Source organism: Cricetulus griseus, chromosome X (genome assembly GCF_003668045.3).
Source record: "Cricetulus griseus strain 17A/GY chromosome X, alternate assembly CriGri-PICRH-1.0, whole genome shotgun sequence".
NCBI classification, from domain to species: Eukaryota; Metazoa; Chordata; class Mammalia; order Rodentia; family Cricetidae; genus Cricetulus; species Cricetulus griseus.
Genome location: NC_048604.1, coordinates 122,005,287 through 122,020,524, shown reverse-complemented (window position 1 = coordinate 122,020,524; position 15,238 = coordinate 122,005,287). Strand labels below are relative to the sequence as shown.

Below are 15,238 nucleotides of genomic sequence, written 5' to 3'. Positions count from 1 at the left end.
AGAAGAATCAGAACTGTACGTATGGAGTTAGAGAGATGACTAAGTGACTAAAAGTGTGTATGTAGCATTCTTGCAACTTAGTTTGCTTCCTGGCACCCAAGTCAGACAGGTCACAACTGCGTGTAACTTCAATTCTAGGGGATCTGACACCTCTTCTGGGCTTCATGGACATGACACTCACATGCACATACCCATACATAGACTGGCACACACATACATAATTCAAAATAATAAAAAAAATCTCAAAAACTGTGCATACTATTTTATAATCTTCTTTACACTCTGTGTCAAGAACATATTTCTGTCACTTCTAATAATGGATCTGAATAACCCCTTTTAATGGCTACATAATAAGTGACAAAGATGCCTTTTACTTTTATTTTTCTTTAAAGATTTATTTATTTTTGTAATGAGTATTCTATCTACTTTGTCAGAAGAGGACATCAGATCCCACTGTAGATGGCTGTGAGCCACCATGTGGTTGCTGGAAATTGAACAGGATCTCTGGAAGAGCGGCCAGTGCTCTTAACCACTGAGCCATCTCTTTAGCCCCCTACTTTTCTTAAAAATATACTAGTAAAATCAATCCAGGCTTGTCTTAAACATTCAAATGGTATGCAATTATGAACTAAGAGAGCACTTTATTTTATTGACGTGTATCAACCACTAAAATGAAAAGACTTTTGAATATTCTGAACAAAGGGTAGTGGTGGTCTTAGCTACCAAAATTTGTTTGATAACTACAACAAATGTTTATTGAATTTCTACCATCGACTACCACTGGAAAATTAGATAGTTGAGATTTCTGCTTTCAAAGAATGTCTGTTCTGAGAGGATCAGAAGTAGATTATTGACTAATAAGAAATGATAACATTAGCCACTGAAGCATATGTGATAATATGGTTTAAGGTAAAATGTAAGCTGGAATTGCGGTTCTAAATTCTGCAGATTGAGTGAAATTATATGCTTTCAGGTTTGAAGACAATGAACATCAAATAAATTACGAGTTATTTTTCTCTGTCCTGAACTGGAGAATGAATCCAACACCTGACCTGCAATCCCCACCATACCTTAAAGAGGTAAATTTTATGCTTATTTTAGAAATCAGCTATGAATTCCACACATCTCTTATATTTTTGACATCTTGTATCTTTAATTTTTTTTCCAATAGAATGTAGCAACATCAAATTGCTTTTGGAAAGGGTAAATTCTGGGTATTTCTGTTGAAGACTAATTCACTTTCCATGCTGAGCAAACAACTGCTCTAGAAGAACAGAACTTTTATTTTGCAGCTGGATAGTTTTTAGTCTCAGTTGCATCCAATTATATAGAAAATTGGATAATAGGTTACAGTTATAAAATCCTTATCAAGGGATTCTGGTAATATCATCATAATCCATAACGGCAAATCTCAGATGGTATCTATGTCAAGAAACCTCTGTATCTGTGGCTTTGTGTACAGGTTTACCTTGTATGGATATTCACATTTTACAGTGGAGCCAATTTGAAAAAGGAAAATTCAATAGAAAAAAATCCTTGGTTAGGAAAACAAAGTTCATATGACTAGATGGGGGCCTCAGCATTGTGGAATTATCTGCATTCTCTAAGATCTCCTACATTGTCTTTAAGGAGTGGGTGGGTCAGTGGGTGGTAATTTGTATTTTAACATGCTCTAGAAATTAATTTTCTTGGGAAAGACCCTTGATGAAGCCAATATCATGTGGTTGATAATCCCAGAAAAGAAGTATTTATTGTATCTCTGCTGACCAGCTTATTCTGGCTTGAGCTTGCCTAGTGCCTCTGGCATTAGGCCTCTCAAGCACACAGCTTCTCTGGAGCATCAGGGAAAACCTTAGAACTTACACTTGGTTGCAGGACAGTATGAGGCATTGCAGTCAACAGAGGTGAGGTTGAAATCTGGTTCCTCCACTTACTTAGCTGAATGACATCAGGTGAATTGAGTTCCAAATCTCCTTCACTCATTGACATAACCTTCAAGACCTGAAGGTTAAGAATCAGTTCTTAGCATGATCCCCTTGAAGGGTCCTATTCCTGATATGGAATCACTCATGATTTGGGGTTTGACTTGATACAACCTGCATAGGATGCTGTGAGATGAAAATAGTTACTTCTACATTAGGATGAGGACTAGAACATAGTCTTAGGAAGGACATTTCAAAGATGAATAGTGAGAGTTACTAAGGTAGGAAAGTAACATGATATGGTACTATGGCAAAGACATTACTAAAAGTGCTCTGGGACATGGGGCAGCTTGGCACCAGAGGAACTGCTGTGAATGGAGTGAAGGCCTCTATGGGAAAGCATAGAGAGGATGGTGATGCCTGAAAGGTTGGTTGAGGTTTGAATACTGCTCTGGAAGGACTAGAGGCCACTAATAAATACCTATTTTATTTCTGTTTTTAAAATTATTTTAATTGTACACATTTATGCAATATGATGTGGTAATTTGATATATGTGTACAATAACCAAGTAATGGCAATTACTATTTCCAATGCAAGCATTAAACTAAAACGAAAAAGTAACAGGCTGCCATGAAACCCAAGTTCAATATATAGCTGAGAATGGCCTTGAACTCCTGATCTTCCTGCTTCCACCTCCCAAGTGCTGAGATTATAGTCATACACCACCACACTCACTGGCTCACTTCATTTCTTTCAATTATTTGTTAATTTTTTGCAGTACCTGGGATCAAACCCAGGGCTGGAGATTGAGTTCAAGTTCTCAATCATGCTAGGTAAGCACTAAGATACTTCTCTATCCACATTTAAAAGTCATTTTAAGATGTACCATTGACAAATGACAAGGACAGAAAACTGACATTACCAGGTGTGCCCTTTTCATGGAGCTGGAGCTGGAGACAGGCAAAGCAGCTGTGAAGTTCTTTGATGTCCCATTGTCAGCAGGTTTGCTAGGAAGCTCTTGTTCCATTACTATATACCTACTACTAGTCTGAGATTTCAGAAACTCTTAGCTTGTCTAGAAACTTGAGGAGGTAGATACTTTCATTCCTATTTCAGAGATGAGGAAGTTCGGAAACAGCAAGCATGGTAGAGCCATAATTGTAATTCAGATCTGTTCTACTTCAAAGAATAAATTGGAAACACATTGGCTGAGGGTGTAGCTCAGTGTCAGAGTTGTGTCTTTAGAAATCACACAACTAGTGCCTTTTTCTCATGGCCCCACCCCATAAAAAGAAAATGTGTCTTTTAAAGATATGTATTGTTGGAGCTACTGTAACAAGTTAACCAAAATTGAAGGAAATCAGTACTGTCATTTACCCTGGCAACCTGGAACGGTGAGGCATGTCGTCAGTATTCTACCTTTCCATGTAATGCTTTCTTATTCTGTGTTGGCTGTTATGCATTTGTATTGTTAAGACAGCTTCCATTGTTCTGAGCCTACTTGGTCATCCCTGAGCCTGACCTTTCTAGGCTGTAGCTATCCCTATTTCTAGGGATGCACTAGCAAGGAAGTGAAGGGTGAGAGGTGGGAGAAATAATCTCTTCCATGCCAATCCCATCCTTTAGATGCATAGCTTCTGTTCAGAGGTCAATCAATATAACTGCTCATTCCTGGTTGCAGTAACTGCCCTCACATTCTTCGTCAGACCCAGGGGGTTGCACTTTGCACTGGCCCTTTGCTATTAGCATTCTCTGGAAACTGGAAGGTTTCCTGTTTTGTTTTTTTTTTGTTTTTTTTTTTGGGGGGGGCAGGTGTCCTAAATCCATCCTACAACATTGTAAATATCATCAGTCTCCCATACCTACAGATTCTACATCTCTAAATGCAACCAATCACACCTGGAAAAATAATCAAGAAAAAATTATCTACACTGAACATTTGGAGATAATTTTCCCTTGTCATTTTTTCTAAATATAATGCAACTGTTTTTCATAGCATTTACATTTGATTAGGTATAATATATATACCTATAGGTGAATTAAAGTGTATCGGGGGAGCTGGAGAGATGGCTTAGCATTCAGGAGTACTTGTGGCTTTTGCAGTGGACCCAGGTTTGGTTCTCAGCACCCACCCGGTAGTTCACAACCATCTGTAACTCCAGTTCTCCGCTGACCATTCTGGATACCAGTCCCACATGTGGTACACATACATGCATCCATGCAGGCAAACCACTCATACACATACAAATAAAATAACTCTTTTTAAAAAGATCTTAAAAGTGCCGGGCGTTGGTGGCACATGCCTTTAATCCCAGCACTTGGGGGGCAGAGGCAGGTGGATCTTTGTGAGTTTGAGACCAGCCTGGTTTACAACAGCTAGTTCTAAAGTTTGAAGGACAGCCTTCAAAGCCACAGAGAAACCCTGTCTTGTAAAACCAAAAACAAAACAAAAAAATGTGGTCATATCACGTGGATTTGTTTATCTACAGTGCTTTTCCTACTTAATCATGGAGAATTACTCCAGTTAAGTATGTGTTGACCTAAGCCATTCTTTAATAGGTATAGTGTGTATATGTAACAATTTGTTCCATCATTTCCCTGTTGATAGGCATTCAGACTGTTTCTACATTTTTTTGCCTCTGGAAATGTGATATCTTGTTACTTTTAATTTTTATTTTCCTGATGATTACTGAGCTGGAATAAAATTTAATCACCTTTTTGCTACAACCCACAGTTAGAAAGACATTTTTTCCTACAATTCAGCATGCACATTATAATGAACAAAAGAATCATGGAAAAATACCCACTACGTATGGGACAACATCTTTTCCTTTCTTATTTTCTCCATTCCTTCTTTTCCTTTTCTTTCTTCTTCTCCAACCCCCATCTCTTTTTTCTCCTGTTTGAGTGTAGTTCCTGAGTCCTTAAGTTGATTTCATCACCCACAGAAGGATCACTACCTTGTATGAGAAGGCCAAAAATGTATAGGTTCCTTAGTTATGCCCCCACAATATCACCACTTACCAATGCTGTCACCTGGCACTGTTTCTGAGCCCTGGCTCTAAAGGACTTTAGATAGTATAGAAAGTATGATGCCATAGTCTTGAGTTCAAATTCTGTGTTCCACCATGCACTGAGTGGCTGTGTACAAGTTTATCAACCTTTTTTCCATTTCAAAAAAAAAGGAGTTAAAAGTATTCCTTCCATTAATGTAATTGTGAGGGTTATGTTAACACACATTGGGTGCTTGCAACAGTAGTGAGGGTTTAAATATTAGGTGCTCCTATTGTTTATAAAATGGGGATTGTGTCCCAGCCCTGAGTTTGAAGTGATAAGGTATGGAAGTAGGGTCTGGGTAGATTCCTGGGGTCAGGAAACTGCTCAATTCCTCTAGTATATGAGCTAGGCAGTTACCTGGCTTTTGCTAGCTTCTAGACATTGATGTAGATAGCTCTTGAGAGGTTATCAGTATTTGGCACCATTCAGAATCTAGAAGTTTCTATCAAGAGTTCAATGTTTTCTGCAGCATTATTTCTTCCCTGCAAGAACATTACATACATTTTTAAAAAGCTGTTCTTGTCTGATGGAAGCTGAGTAGGCCTTAATATCTGTATTGTTAATTGTATCATTGTTGATTGATATGATGTCTTGGGTTCTTCTTCTTTTACCGTGACAAGATACTCTGATACAAGTAATTTCAGTTCCAAGGGTGCATTCTGGGTTATAGAGGATGGATGTCCAGTAGGTACTTGAAACAGCTGGTCAGATCACATCCACAATCAAAAGCAGAGTGATGACCGAATACTGCTGCCCAGTTCCTTCTCTTTCCACTTACACAGATCTAAGATCTCAGCCGAGGGATGGCATCACTTAGAGTAGGTGCATCTTCTCCCCTTGGTTCACTTAATCAGCTTTTCCACTGTAAGAATGCCCAGGGACCCATTGCCTAGGTGACTCTACATTCCATCTAGTTAATACTAGCCATCACAGTGATGGTTTGGATAGAAATTTGGGACACTTCTTAATTCTTTCCTGATTAACTTCAGTGCATGAGGTAGACAGAGAGGAGACAAAGGGCAAGCACAGGACTAGTAGCTGTAGCTAACTAGAGCCTGAATAGTGGATGATCTGGTACCCAAGATATAGGATTTGCCAGATGGAACATCTAGAAATTCCAACAAGGCATCTAGATGTTAGCAACAGTCAGCAACCAGAAGGATCCATTTTGGCCAGATGCCAAGCTCTGTGAGGATGATGTAACATAGGGACTATTGACAGAAGTGTAAATAGGGATAAGGGACCCAAACAGGAGAGTGAAATGCTTGGACACTAGAAAGAGAGTAAAGACTTAACCATGCCTGGGCCTAGAGAAGCATGCAGGAACCAGTGTTATTGAGGGACAGCTAGAACTGGAGCTTTAGACAGAAAGGTATAAGCACTGTCCCATTGTAGGCAACACCAAACCATGGTCCAGCAGAGAGAGAAAGGAGAAGGGGAGGAAATCAACACTCTAATCTCTCATCTTCCCCACCATCTGACACCACCTTTCATTGGTAGACCCCAACTTGAAGCCAAAGAGCATAGGAGTCAGTGATGTGATGCTCATGGCTCTGCTTTCCAGGGCAGAGAGTGGGGTTAACGAAAGGCCTTCAGAGCAATGGAGAACGACCCAGTCCAGTGTTACCAGAATAAAGAGCTTTACTTAGGAGAGTAATCCTCTCATCCAGATCTAAAGCTTTAGTCTAGACTAATGGCTTCTGTTGCTCAGTCATATTGGATGTCAAGACCAGTCCTTCAGAATCAGATTTGCCCTCTCTTCATGTGATATTCAAGTGGCTTCAGTTAATACAAGTAGGATCCAGCAACAGATAAGCAAACCTTATTATAGCTAGGTGAGCTATGATTAGCCCTACTGTCCTATAGTGAGAAGTTGTTCCTGCTTGATAAATGCAAGTGGAGTATCACCAACTATCGTGACTGCAGGTTGTAGCACACAGCCACTTGCCCTTTATTATTATTTTGCCTAGCCAGTCAGTAGTGACTGGCTTGGCCTCAGAATGTTGCCCAAAGTGCTATCATATCTCAGAGACCCCAATTTCTATTCTGTTTTGCTTGCTCTCAGATAGTAGTTAGAAACTAGCAGTCTAGGTCTTACAATTTAGAGCCAGTCTGATTAATCTCATAAGTCACATTTTATACAATAACACTCAGTTCTTACATAATTTTGTTACCTGCATTGTATGATTGGTGTCTTATCTTTTGACATTTCTGAGAAAAGTTGGGCACGGGTTCATTTTATGAGCATTGTAACTGTGGACACATTAGTAGTTGACTCAACCCTCCCCCCCAAGCAAGATGATATATGGTCTTGACATTAGGAAGTAAGAGGTTGAGTATACTTTGGAATATGTCTTTGGATACAACACTTCTTAAGGATCTCCTTTTGGAATCTTCTGTGACATTTTATTGTCACCCAAACCTTACCAGATAAGTATCATTACCATTTTGTAGATACAGAAGACATAAAGATTCCTAAAAGTAAGGAATATATTGTCATGGGGTAGTGCCAACTGTTTTTGTTTGTTTTGTTTTGTTTTGTTTTGTGTTTTTTGTTTTAAACAGGGTTTCACTATTCAGATTAGACTGATCTCAGAACTCATAGCCATCTTCTGCCTCCTGAGTGCTGGGATTAAAGGTGTGCACCACCATGCCTGGCAAATCAGTGTTTTTCTCTCTCTTTTTGACAACTTTTTCAAAGTCACATCTAATATTTGTAAAATTCAACAGTTGAAATATAGAGTTAATATCTTCTTCCATGATGTTAAAAATAAGAAGTAAACACATCCCAATTGTCTAACACCAAACAATAGCCTAGTAGGAAATGATATTTGGGCAGATCTGTTATGATATAAAGCATTGAGTGACATCTACTTGAGTTATATGCAAACCCATCACTGAAGTTCACAAGGAGTCCATGTCTCTTTAAAAACCTTCATTTTTGCCTGTAATGCATTTTCAAGGAAAGAGTGCCTGCTTAGAAGGCATCCGGTGTTCAGCTCAGATACAGATGACAGCTCAGCTAAAGGGAAGTGCTTGTAAAACACTGGCTCCAAGGAGACACAAATGGAGAGGAGCATTAGTGACTCTAACTTCATATCTGAACTTTTTCTCTTGTCAGGATGGTGGTGATTAGCTCAAGGAGTATTTAGAAAAATCTTCTTTTTAAAATGAACTTCCATTTGTTTTGCTAAAATTTAATTGCTTTTATGGTTTTATACCCAATATGATTATTTCTAAGACTGTGTAGCACTTATTAGAAGGCAGATAATCAAAAAAGGAAAGAAAGGGAGGAAGGGAGAAAAAAGAGAGAAAGAAAACTCTATTCTATGTATGATATTGCACTTTCTACATATTTCCAGATATGTCCCATAGAAATACTCTTTCCTGAAAAGGAAAATAAAAGGATCCTTTTCCAAAAGACTACAAGGGAGCAACATGGTAAAACACTAACATGACTCTATCAGCCTTGCATTTGGGAAGAATAAAAATAACCCCATTGCAGTGAAGCATGGAATTTAATTGGCTCCCAGTCTCTTTCCCTTGTGCATCTGGTGGCCAGTACTACAGTAGAAACTTTTAAGCTAGAAGAAGACATAATCCAATTAAATTTTCTTTTAAAAATGTCAAAGTAAATACAACCAGGGCACATTAGCTCACATACAGCTTTGCTATTCCTACTGGGCAGCTGCTGTTTAATGGGTTTTCGTCTATTGCCATCTTTACTTCTCATTTCAGGGTGCTATGATATGTGATACACACACACACACACACACACACACACACACACACACACACACACACGCACACACACTCACAGAGAGAGACAAAGAGAGAGTGAGAAAGACACACACATGCACTCACACTCACAGAGGGTGGGGGAGAGAGAGAGAAAGAGACACAGAGAGAGAGAGAGATAGAGAGAGAGAGAGAGAGAGAGAGAGAGAGAGAGAGAGAGATGAGATCAGCAGCTACAGTTTTCACCATTGATGAATAAGTACATTACTGCTAACTTCTTTGACATCCTAAGTGGCTCTAGTGACAACCAGCTTGGAATATGTTATAGGGCTCTCTTAGAGAGAGTGATTCCCAGCCATTTTAGATTTGTGATTTTTCTGTCACTGAGTTTCACTCTGTGTTTCATAGCTCTTCCTTCTAGCAGAAAATCCTATGTGGCACATGCTATTGAATATTCCAGATTACATTAAGTTGTACTATAAGATTTGAGGGTTGTCTCTCGTTTTATCTGTAAATCACCTTGGGGACTGGATTTATCCACTATTTTCCTGGAAGTTGCTTTGTTCCAAGATGTGTTGGAGACAGTCATATATACATGCTCTTAACTCTGATAAATGTAAAACTGCCTTTTGCATTTAGAAGCAGAGGCGAAGACAAAGATTTGGTTGTTAAGTAGTTGGGGGGAGGAAATGAGATCCCAGAAAGGATTAGAAAGAGTGACAAAAGAAGAGAGGGAGTTACTATTATTGACCAGTTACATATGGAGATGTCTATTGCTTAGTGCTGCTGGAGAAAGCTAGGATCTCCCAGGAACATATACCTCAGAATTAACCTACCCAAAGTGCAAGGAAGCTATGGTATTACTCTGTCAGTCTCCTTTAGACAGTCATTATTTGAGGGCTGTTCTTGAACACAGAGGAAAGGAAATAATCCCCTGGCACTTGCTGCTTGCCACAGGGGCAGCCAAAGTAAGCCTCAAAGGCCAACAAGAAGCTGGGTCAAAGGGATAGAGATGCAGGCAGTTGGAAGTCAGGCTGGTGTGAGCCAGATTGGAAAGGGTAAGAGGCTAGGAAGGGGCACTGGCAGAGCCTGTGACACATACTTAAGATTCCAAACATGTGCTGTCAGGATCCTGTCTTGCAGAGACACAAGAAGACATGTCCTCATCTGGAATGGGAGGCATCATTGTCTGTGGATGAGCCCTCTTTTTTTTTTTTGTAGGATTACCATTTGTATACAGTTATTCTCCTGTTCAGTTCACTTGCATGGGCTGGTCAAAGGGCTCCACAGTAGAGCACTTACTTGCCTAACATGTGCAAGGCCAGGGTTCCATCCTCTGCAAGAAATAGACAACATAAAATTTACTTCTGTGAACACTATGTGATCTGTAGTTTGTATTGACTAATTTAGGAGGACTAAAAAGTCAATATTTTAAATCAATACTTAGATTTCCATAAAACTTCCATAATGTTTGGAATGCCTGCAAATTTATTAGAAAGAAAAATAGAACAGCAGGGCAGTGCTAGTGTGGGGATTTCTCACATACCTTTTTCAAAAGCACAAACAAACAAACAAACAAACAAACAAACAAACAAAAAACCCCGGGCATTCATGTACCCAAGTATAGACAAAATTATAAAGGAGATACCTGTCCTTCTGCTGCATTGACACCCCCAGTCCCATTACCTGTGTGTTTGAAAACGTCTCTGTATCCAACCCTCTTCCCATCCCAAATTTGATTCCTTCGTCCATTTTCATATAATACCTGAGAAAATCTCCCTAAAATTGGTGGGTGGCCATGGATGGATCCTACTCCATTGGGCACTGCATGTGTCTCTGTGGCATTTATCAGAAGTTACTCTAACTAGGAACCTAGGGATTGGTAACAAAGGAGAAAAAGAAGTGATGGTGGGAAGTTGTGTTGAATCGAAACAAAGAGCACAGCATGACGGAAAAGTCCGAAAAGCTCTGCAGGAGTCTTAGGGTTCAAAGTGGTCAAGATTTAAAGAAATGGATTGCTGTTATCTTTTTTTTGCCTCAAATTACCCTTCATTTGAAATCTGGCTATTTACTTGTTTCATTTTGCCTGACAGCCTGTTGCTAATAAATTTGGTTCTTGTATCTAAATTTTTGAGTTATTATTCCAGTATAAATTCTTATCATTTTCTCTTTTATTGGTAGCATTTATATCATAATTCCATGCTAAAAACAACATAAACAACAGCCACTTTTATGCCTAATAAATATGAGGGAGAGGGCTGGAAAGATGGCTCAGAGGTTAAGAGCACTGACTATTCTTCCAGAGAACCCCGGGTTCAATTCCCAGTACCCCCATGGCAGCTTACAACTGTCTGTAACTCCAATTCCAGGGGATCCAATACCCTCACACAGTTATACTTGGAGGTAAAACACCAATGCATATAAATAAAAATAAATAATTTTTTAAATGAGGGAGGATCATTAATACTGATCTGTTTCATGAGTGTTCCTATGGTAAGCCTGTCATAGTTACATGAGTGAAATAATGTGTTTTATTTTTTGTATTAAATTTTTATTTCAAAAAATTCCAGGAGGGCATAGTGATTTCGAATGTATGTGTGTGTGTATGTATGTATGTATGTATGTATGTATGTATGTATGTATTCATACTGCCAGCTGGTGGTTTGTGCTCTACCAAACAGGTAGCATTTCTTTTTTTTTTTTTTTGACGCAGAAATGTCACTTCAAGAGTGACATTACTAGGGGCTGGAGAGATACCTCAGAAGGCAAATGCATGTACTGCTCTTACCGAGGACCCCCAGCACCCATGACAGACAATGGACACCTACCTGTAACTACAACTCCAGGCACTTGCACTCACACACACCTAGTCCCACCGCCATACTTAATTAAAAAGAAGCTGGGGGCTTTTGTTTTGTTTATTTAAGAACTACATTGGTTTTTACTTAACTTAGTGAAAATGGTAGGACCAATGTCACCATGTAGGATGAGCACTAGCTGCTTGTCAATATGCTCACTCTACTGCATGGTTTTGGAAGGTAGCATGATACATAAGCATACCTGTAGAGCTTCATTGCTGGGGAGACAATTTAGACTCCTCCCCTGCTGATAAGACTCCTCCCCTGATTAATCCTATGCCTCAGTTTCCTTGCATCTTTTGAAGCAGAAACAATTTGATGATTACATGAGACAGTTCGATTATGGACTCTTGGGTCCCTAAACTGTGCGCAAATCCATTCCCATTGCTTAAAGCCTTGTGGTTTGTGGTAATTTGAGACTATCAGATATTAAACAGAATCCTTAAAGCCCCTCTGCCTGCATTGGTTTGTTAGGACTGACTTAACAAAGTACCCACAAACTGTTTCCACACAATAGAATGTATAATCCCCAGATTGTGGAGGCTAAAAGTAGAAAACCAATGTGCCAGAAAGATTTCAGACCCTCTGAAGTCTTCCAGACTCCTGCCACAGGTCCTCCTCACTCCTGGCAGTTTGCCATCCATTTTTGGTGTTTCTTGGTTTACAGTTGTATAACACCATCCTTTTTTGCCTTTGTCATACCATGCCAACCTCTCCAACAGGTCAGTTTTCCTATGACCATCCTTGTATAAGGACACCATACTGGATTTGGGGCTCACCCTCTATCAATAGGACTTCCTTGTCTTCAGCTTATCTATTTATATCTGTAGTTACCTTTTGAGGTGTAGAGGGTTAAGACATCAGCATATCTTTCTCGGGGCTTATAGTTCAGCCCTAACATTGCCCACTTCCCTTTCCCACCATTACAAATTTCAAGTCTTGAACTTTAAGGTATGCTGTTCAGAATCTTTCTGAGATTCTCCTGATTTGCAGCCCAGCTTCAGCCCTCCTGGTTCTGACACTGTCATTGCTCACCAGAATTAGTGTAGTTGCCACAGAACTGATTTGTATGTTGAGCGCTTCATTTACCCAACATCAAGCAAGTTATCTAATCAATTTCCAGTCACATTACTGATGTTATTCTGGCTGTGATTGGCCAGCAGCTTCCTCTCATTATAACCTCATGTATGAACTACACCAGAAGGCTTAAACTGTGACCCCAGCTTCTCTTTCCAACCACCTGTTGCCACCTTGCACTATGTGCCCTGGACCAAACTGGACTGCTCACCTCACCCGTTCTTGCAAAGAGGTGTTGAGTTCTCTGGGCCTTCACTTAAACTTTTGACTGTGGATAGAACACCTTTTGGTGCTTTACCCCTCTGCTGAACTTCTGCCATAATCCTCTGCTGTAGCTGCACTGGGTCACTGTACCTCCAGAATACCATCACATAAAACCATCAGCCATATCCCATGTTTCTGTGACACTTTGTGACCCAGATATTAACGAAATGCTAATGGAGGATTAGAACCTTTCCAATAGCTATGGGTATAAGTTAGTGCATATCTAGCATGCTCAAGGCTCAAAGGTGAAACCAGGCATTGAAAACTAACAGTAATCATGCAGCTGGTAGAAATACCATCTTGTGTATAAAAGCTTGGATTCTTAATACTGCATGAGGGACCTGCCACTGCATTAGTGTTGCCTAGCTCCCAGAATTTCAGTGTTTCACAAGACGAGTTGATTTTTCTTGTCTGTGGGTCTGTAGGTCAACCAGTTACGCCTGGCTCATGGCTGTAAGTTAGGCATGGTCTTCTCCATCTTTGTCATTCTGGAACTAGCACATCTATTTTCCATGAATAAGCTATAGCCAATCATGTGGTCATGTTCCTCTCAGAGGGACAAGAAAATACTCCTTTTCTTATTCCCTCTTTCTCTTCCCCCTCTTCTTCTCTTTCTTCCCTTGCCCTTCCTCCTTCATTCATCCATCCTTTCTTCCTCTCTTTCTTCATGGAAGGGACTGCAATCACATGGTAAAAATTTGGGAACATATAATTCTAATATAGGAAGTAAACAAACAAAAATTAAAAAAATTGTTCTTCCTCAAAGACTTTCTGGTATTTCCACTCTTTTATTTTAAATGGATTGTGTGCGTGTGCGTGCGTGCGTGTGTGTGTGTGTGTGTGTGTATCTTAGGGTAAGTATGTGCACCATATGTATGCAGTGGCTCATGAAGGTCAGACAGTGTTGGGTCCCCTGGAACTAGAGTTATGGACATTTGTGAGCTACCATGTATGTGTGCTGGGAACCAAACATGGGTCCTCTGCAAGAGCAGTAAATGCTCTTGCCCACTGCATCATCCATCTCCCCAGCCCCTAAACAACTTCACCAAAAGTTTATTGAAAGATTAAAAAGCCAGAGAAACAAAACAATGTAGTACTGAAATTTCAAAACTGAACTTTGAAATGTGCCTCTAATTGTGTTCATCTTTGTTTTCTTTCTAGAAATGTGAAGACATTTGGGTGGGAATGCCATCGCCTATCCCTGTGAAATACATTAGGTACTTAGACTTTTTGAAGGATGTGTATGGCTTAGAGGAGGACTGACCATGAAAGTTTTGATCAACTCTCTTTGATTTACTTCTCTCGTTTTGCCATGTTTATTTTAATAGATATAATTTCATTAAAAACAAAAAGGGAACAAGGCTTTATTAAATGGAAATCCATAAACCACATTTAATCTTCTTTGTCAATGTACCTCATCAGAGCAGCCTGTTATATTGCTGATGTACCAGTACTATTAAAAATACCATTTAAAACAATGTCGACCATTTTTATTGTATGTATTATTTATGAATACCAAAGAATCTTACAATAATTTCCATCTAATATAATTTGATTCATTGCAATGCGAAAAGAAAATGACTTTTGACAGCTATGCACTACAATATAAAATCAAATTATATCAGAGAAATAAGCTGTGATTCTGTTAAGCATTTTTGAAATCCTTTTGACACATGTTTATTACTTACATAATGAACTTTTGTAGCAACATACCTCATCAAAAGTTAATTCTTTTTTTTTAAATTTATTTATTAGTTCTAGTTAGGGAACAAGCTTGTTTCAAGACCCTTCTCCCTCTCCCTCACCTCACCCCCAACCCTCCTCCCCCACCCCCAGCCCACCCCCACCCCATCCACCCACCACTCCCCAGGCAGGGTAGGGCCCTCAAAGGGGCTCTGCAAAGTCCACCAAATCTTCCTGTGCTGGTCCTGGGCCCTTCCCCATGTGTCCAGGGCCAGAGTGTAACCCTTCACGTGGGATGGGCTCTCAAAGTCCCTTCTTGCACCAGGGAAAAATACTAATCCACCACCAGAGGCTCCCTGGAGTGCAGAGGCCTCCTTATTGACATCCATGTTCAGGGGTCTGGATCGGTTTTGTACTGGCCTCCCCGACAGCATCTGGGCCCATGTGCTCTCCCTTGTTCAGGTCAACTGTTCCTGTGGGTTTCTCCAACCTGGTATGGACCCCTTCGTTCTTCATTCCTCCCTCTCTTCAACTAAATTCCCGATTTTGGCTCAGTGTATATTTGTGGATGTCTGTCTCTGCTTCCATCAGCCACTGGGTGGGGGCTCTAGGATGGCATAAAGAGAAGTCATAAGTCT

The 15,238-nt window shown here is 39.9% G+C and overlaps 1 protein-coding gene across 1 annotated transcript in view; it reads left to right on the top strand.

The window, feature by feature from the left end:
* The window catches only part of Efhc2 (EF-hand domain containing 2), a 140,033-nt gene extending 125,638 nt beyond the window's left edge, over window positions 1–14,395 (top strand). The window contains exons 14-15 of the mRNA XM_035449769.1: window positions 974–1,079; window positions 14,079–14,395. Coding sequence (XP_035305660.1) covers window positions 974–1,079; window positions 14,079–14,180 — 208 coding nt within the window. The 3' untranslated portion in view covers window positions 14,181–14,395. The remainder of the gene's footprint in view (window positions 1–973; window positions 1,080–14,078) is intronic.
* Window positions 14,396–15,238: the final 843 nt, after the last annotated feature.